The 6,726-nt window shown below is 49.6% G+C and overlaps 1 protein-coding gene across 1 annotated transcript; it reads left to right on the top strand.

Annotated features, from left to right (window-relative positions):
* Nucleotides 1-402: 402 nt before the first annotated feature.
* LOC131680225 (uncharacterized) lies at nt 403-6,489 on the top strand. Its single transcript, XM_058960944.1, has one exon. It carries the CDS (start codon nt 403-405, stop codon nt 6,487-6,489), a length of 6,087 nt encoding a protein of 2,028 aa, XP_058816927.1.
* Nucleotides 6,490-6,726: the final 237 nt, after the last annotated feature.

Raw genomic sequence — 6,726 nt, 5'->3', positions numbered from 1 at the left:
CTCGTGCTCCGATTATTTTCTATATTAAAACCTAAATTTCATGCAATAATTAAAACCTAAATTCCTGCTAAAATTAAAACCTAAATTCGTGCTACAATTAAAATAAATTAAACTCTACATTCTGTAAGTAATTATTATAATGAAAACGGCATGCTAACTAAATAATTGGTTATCCTAGGAACGTTCATTTAGCACATGCTATCAGGGACGACCCACTTCCTCATGGTCGTTTGTGCACCAAAAAATGTAAGTGTGCCACTACGTTTCTGAACATTTATTATAATAAAATTATTTACAGCTTGAAGCTGACGATTATTAAAACTGTCTGCTTTCTCGAATTTGGGCTGCCCCACGAAAATTACCTCAACATTCTTCAAGATTTTTTGATTGAGGTTAGGAATGATGGATGATCGTGCCAACACGTGTGCTGACATCACCGAACACAACTGTCAATCCTGCGAACGTCCGGATGCGGCAGAAAAAGAAATGGTTCAATGCTGTCTATGCCTGTTGTGGGAACACTTTGGCTGCGCAGGGGTTGATGATATGATTAAAGAACCTGGTGTCAAATATGTTTGCACTACTTGCAGCAGCAAACAGAAAACGTCCGCCTCTACGTTCACCAAAGAGCTACTTAAACCTTCCACCCGCTCTGACCGACTAACTCGGGCCGGATCCCAACGCAGCAAGCAACACTCGAATGCTAAAGGGAGCGCCATTTCCAGCAATCGAGCCGCTCTGGAGGAACAACTGAAGATGGTAGAGCAAGAACAGCTTCTGCGGGAACAAGAACTGGAGGAAAAGAAGGAGCTTAAGCGACTCGAACTAGCAGAGGCCGAGCGCCAACTGAACGAGAAAAGACTGCTGCTAGAGGAAGAGAAGAACATTCGTGAACGAAAGTTGGCGGAGGAATTGGCCATGAAGATGTTGCAACAAAAATTAAGGAGGGAATCGCTAGAAAAGCGGAATGAAATTGTGCGGCAGCTAGCACAATCCAGCAGCAGAGGCGGATCACTTCCGGATCCAAACGAACGGGTGAAGTGCTGGCTAGCTAATCAGGATAAGGCAAATGAAACAGACGGAAACCCGGCCAATACCAGTGAATATCTCTACAGCAAAATTCCTTCCGTAGTCCTTTCGAAGCGTGATGTTTCTCCGCATCCTGCTCCATCATCGTTGATCCCAGCATTACCAACGCCGGATCCCCAACCGAAACCTGTTCCAAAGCCACTTCCAATACTTTCATCTCTACCTCCCACTCCACTTCGTGCAGACATCCATACGCCAGACAACTACTCAAATGTTCAACCAGATAGTCTATGTCCAGCACACTCACTGTGTGAAAAGGATTGGGCGATGCCACCGCCTCAGCTTCCCCCCGCGAATGGGCGCCAAGGACAAGGTGGCGTCCTCTCTCACCAACAAATCGCTGCGCGCCAGGTTTTAGGAAAGGAATTACCCATCTTCAGTGGGAATCCGGAGGATTGGCCAATTTTCGTCAGCAGCTACGAACAGTCGACGACGGCCTGTGGCTATTCAGATGCTGAGAACCTCATCCGCCTACAACGATGCTTGAGAGGCAATGCCTTGGAGGCGGTGAAAAGTCGGCTGCTTCTGCCATCGAGTGTACAGCACGTCATCGAGACCCTGCGTATACTGTACGGCAGGCCAGAACTCTTGATTCGAGCTCTCCTGAACAGGATTCACCAAGTTCCGGCACCGAGGCACGATCGACTGGAGACACTGATGCAGTTTGGACTGGCGGTGCAAAACCTAGTGGATCACTTAAAAGCAGCCGGTCAACATAACCACTTAGCAAATCCAATGCTGATGCAGGAGCTAGTGGAGAAACTTCCTGGATCGATGCGTCTGAGCTGGGCTGAATTTAAGAGAAGGCACGAATTAGCGAATTTAGGAACCTTTGGCGAGTTCATGTCAGGACTCCTGACCGCTGCCAGCGAGGTAACCTATGATCTTCCGGGATTTGTGCACGCTGTTCGAACCGACAAGCGAAAACCAAAGGATGCTAGCATCATCAACGCCCACACACATGTACCGGAGTCTCCAATCACACCGAGCAGCAGAACAAATACCCGCCAAGCAGTTAAATCTTGTTTCGCATGTGGGCGTGATGGTCATCGTGTACCCGAGTGCGATCAATTCAAAGTAGCTAGCGTAGACGAAAGGTGGAAATTGATCCAGCAGAAGGGCCTATGCAGGACATGTCTGAACAGTCACGGGAAATGGCCATGTCGATCGTGGAATGGATGTGGTATTGAAGGGTGTCGACAAAAACACCACACTCTCCTCCACTCCTCTTCCCCTACCAACCGCAACGTTAGTGTTTCTGCTAGTCACGTTTCCTCGGGAGAATTCAATTGGCCATTGTTTCGGGTATTACCGGTAGTCGTGTACGGAAAAACGTGCTCTCGAATTATTTTCGCGTTCATCGATGAGGGTTCCTCTTATACCCTTCTGGAACAGTCGGTCGCACAGATGCTTAACGTATCCGGCCAGAAAGAACCACTCACCTTGCAGTGGACAGGAAATGTGACTCGAGTTGAGTCCGAATCACAACATGTGCAACTGGACATCTCTTGTCATAGCGGCAATCCTCGGTTCCGCTTGAACAATGCTCGTACAGTGCGTCATCTGTTCCTCCCCTCTCAAACCCTCAAGTACCACGATCTAGCAACCCGCTTTTCGCACCTGCGGGGCCTACCATTGGAAGACTATGAGTTGGTCCAGCCACAGCTGCTGATCGGTTTGGATAATCTGCGACTCTGTGTTCCGCTCAAGCTTCGAGAAGGAGGGCCGCGAGATCCAATCGCCGCGAAATGCCGACTAGGCTGGAGCATCTACGGATGTATCCCTGGGCGCTCAACCTCAACAGCAGTCGTCAACTTCCACGTTGGAGCGGTATCTGATTCGGACCGCGAGATGAACGAGCAGCTTCGCGACTACTTCGCGCTGGAGAATTCTGGTGTCACCATCCCGAAAGCAACACTAGAACCTGAAGACGAAAAGCGAGCTAAGCGGATCCTGCAGGAGACAACTCGGCGCACAGAAGGTGGAATTGGTTTCGAAGCTGGTCTCTTATGGAACACCGATAACCCAAACTTTCCCGATAGCTACCCAATGGCAGTTCGCCGTATGATGTCGTTGGAGCGCAGATTTGAACGAGAACCTTTACTAGGCGAGAAGGTTCGGGAGCAGATAGCGGAGTACGAGCGGAAGGGCTACGCACACAGAGCAAATCTTGCCGAGTTGACCTCCGTGAATGCGAATCGGACGTGGTACCTTCCCCTTGGCGTTGTGACCAATCCGAAGAAACCCGACAAGTTCAGATTGATCTGGGATGCAGCGGCGAAAGTACGTGGAGTATCCTTTAATTCGAAACTGCATAAAGGCCCTGATTTACTGACTCCTCTCCCGCAAGTGTTGTGCCAATTTCGACAGTTTCCTGTTGCTGTGTGTGGAGACATAATGGAAATGTTCCACCAAATCAAAATTCGTTTTCCCGACTGCCAATCCCAACGCTTCCTATTTCGAGAATGCCCAACAGACTGTCCACGCGTCTACATTATGGACGTAGCCACATTCGGAGCGACTAGCTCGCCTGCCATGGCCCAGTTCGTGAAGAACTACAATGCTCAGGAGTTCTCCCGAGAATTTCCACGCGCTTCAGCCGCCATCCTCCACAAGCACTATGTGGACGATTACCTGGACAGCTTCAGAACGATTGAAGAGGCTATCGAAGTGGTCAACGAGGTTAAGCTGGTGCATTCCAGGGGCGGTTTCACATTACGTCACTTCTTGTCGAACGAGGTGGATGTCCTGCGGGGGATCGGCGAGATAGCTGAGGATGTAGTTAAAAATCTGAGTTTGGAGAGAGGGGAAAACTCCGAGTCGGTACTGGGAATGAAGTGGCTGCCGAAAGACGACGTGTTTGTATACACCTTTGCCATGCGAAGAGACCTCCAGCAAATTCTGGACGACGAACACATTCCCACCAAACGAGAAGTCCTCAAGATCGTTATGAGTTTGTTCGACCCTCTTGGTTTCATCGCGTTCTTTCTCGTCCACGGAAAAATTCTGATGCAGGACATCTGGACTAGAGGAACAGGATGGGATGAACAGATTTCACAGGATATCTACGTGCGATGGCGACAATGGACGAAACTGTTCCCGGAACTGGACGAACTACGAATCCAGCGCTGCTACTTTCAGTCGCCTTTCCCGAAAACTTTCGATGGCCTTGAACTGCACGTTTTCGTGGATGCCAGCGAAGTGGCATATTCATGTGTCGCATACTTTCGTTTAGAAGCAGAGGGGAAAGTGCAAGTGGCATTCGTTGGTGCCAAAACCAAGGTTGCTCCGCTGAAAACACTGTCGATCCCTAAACTTGAACTGATGGCGGCTTCACTCGGTACCCGAATGCTAAACACGGTAAAAGGACATCACTCGTTCCCGATTGCCCGGCAGTTTATGTGGACTGATTCAACAGTGAGTCTCGCATGGATCAAATCAAAAGATCATCGCCGGTATCAACAATTCGTCGCAGTTCGTGTGGGTGAAATACTAATGTCGACTGAACCGGGAGATTGGAAACATGTTTCATCAAAACTCAACCTGGCGGATCTGGCAACGAAATGGAAACTTGGGCCGCAGCTTTCGATGAGTAATCCGTGGTTTCAAGCACAAGACATCCTGCAGAAAGTTAGAGACCAGTGGCCCGAAGAACAATCAATTCCTGAAACTTGCGAAGAACTTCGTCCCATCCATTTCAACCTGGGTCATTTCGCTCCGAACATCAAAGTATCTCGATTTAGTTCATGGACCAGACTGCATCGGTCAACAGCATATGTTTTCCGTTACCTCGATAACCTACTACGGAAGAGCAAGGGCCGACATCTGGAACTCGGCATGCTCATCCAGGATGAGCTACAACGAGCTGAGTACGCGCTTTGGAGGATGGCGCAAATCGAGGCCTTCCCGGAAGAAATTACTGTACTCACGAAGTCCCACGGCCTACCCAACGACCGTCACTGTGTCGTCGACAAGTCCAGCTCAATCTTTAAGACTTGGCCATTCCTAGATGACAACAAGATTTTACGGATGCGAGGACGAATCGGTGCTGCACCATATGCGCCGGACGAAGCTAAGTTTCCCGTTATCCTCCCCAAACACCACCTAATCACATTTCTTATTGTAGACTGGTATCATCGCCGTTTCCGTCATGCCAACCGAGAAACCATCGTCAACGAGATTCGCCAACGCTTCGAGATCGCCAAACTCAGGTCGCTTGTGAAGAAAGTTGCCAAGAACTGCATATGGTGCCGCGTGATGAAAACGGTCCCAAAACCACCAGCCATGGCTCCGCTTCCAGAGATGCGATTGACAGCCTTTGTCCGACCATTTACTTTCGTTGGTCTGGATTACTTCGGACCGGTACTAGCTAAGGTGGGCAGAAGCAACGCAAAACGCTGGGTAGCTCTATTCACCTGCCTGACAATGAGAGCCGTGCACCTGGAGGTAGTGCATTCTTTGAGCACAGAGTCCTGCATAATGGCAGTACGGCGATTTGTATCGCGTAGAGGACCACCCCGGGAGTTCTGGACGGACAATGCGACCTGTTTCCAAGGCGCAAGCAGTAAACTTAAGGCGGAAATTGAATCCACTACCCGAGCTCTGGCACTCACCTTCACCAGTACGGAAACAAACTGGAAATTTATCCCTCCGGCCTCCCCGCATATGGGCGGAGCGTGGGAGAGACTCGTTCGCTCGGTGAAAGTAGCGGTTGGTGCAATCTGGGAAGCACCCCGCAAACCAGATGACGAGACACTGGAAACCATTCTTTACGAAGCAGAAGCGATGATCAACTCGAGGCCGCTCACGTACATACCACTAGAGTCGGCTGACCAAGAAGCGCTGACCCCCAACCACTTTCTTCTGGGCAGTTCGACCGGCAGCAAGATCCTTCCGACGGAACCTGTGGATCATGGTGCAACCCTTCGCAGCAGCTGGAAGTTAGCTCAATACATCATGAACCAGTTCTGGGTGCGGTGGCTGAAGGAGTATCTGCCGGTTATCACCCGGAGGAGTAAATGGTTCGTGGAGGCAAAAGACCTGGAGATTGGCGATCTGGTACTGGTGGCTGGCGAAACGGCGAGAAACCAGTGGATTCGAGGCCGGATCGAGGAGGTGTTCCCGGGTCGGGATGGCCGAGTTCGACAGGCGCTGGTACGGACATCATCGGGGACCCTGCGAAGACCAGCCACAAGACTGGCTGTACTGGACGTCGTAGAGAGTCGTGAACCTGGCTTACGGGTTCCAGATTATCAGCAGGATTCACGGGTGGGGGAATGTTACGACAAGGTCCCCCGTTCAATGAGTAACGCTTGCCGCGACGCTTCGTCAACCGTCCACAGCGGTGCGTCGACTGTCATCCGATCGCAGGATGATCGCAACTGTCATGAACGTCAGTGAGTGAAGACAATTAATCTTCCTTTTTCTCGAGTAGTACGTGGAACAAGAAGTGTTTCTCGTGCTCCGATTATTTTCTATATTAAAACCTAAATTTCATGCAATAATTAAAACCTAAATTCCTGCTAAAATTAAAACCTAAATTCGTGCTACAATTAAAATAAATTAAACTCTACATTCTGTAAGTAATTATTATAATGAAAACGGCATGCTAACTAAATAATTGGTTATCCTAGGAAC

Source organism: Topomyia yanbarensis, chromosome 2 (genome assembly GCF_030247195.1).
Source record: "Topomyia yanbarensis strain Yona2022 chromosome 2, ASM3024719v1, whole genome shotgun sequence".
In the NCBI taxonomy this organism is placed as follows: Eukaryota; Metazoa; Arthropoda; class Insecta; order Diptera; family Culicidae; genus Topomyia; species Topomyia yanbarensis.
This window is presented reverse-complemented; position numbering and strand designations above follow the sequence as displayed.

Excerpts from the sequence above, each read along its gene's own strand:
- LOC131680225 (XM_058960944.1), top strand. The coding sequence starts at position 403 with ATGGATGATCGTGCCAACACGTGTGCTGACATCACCGAACACAACTGT.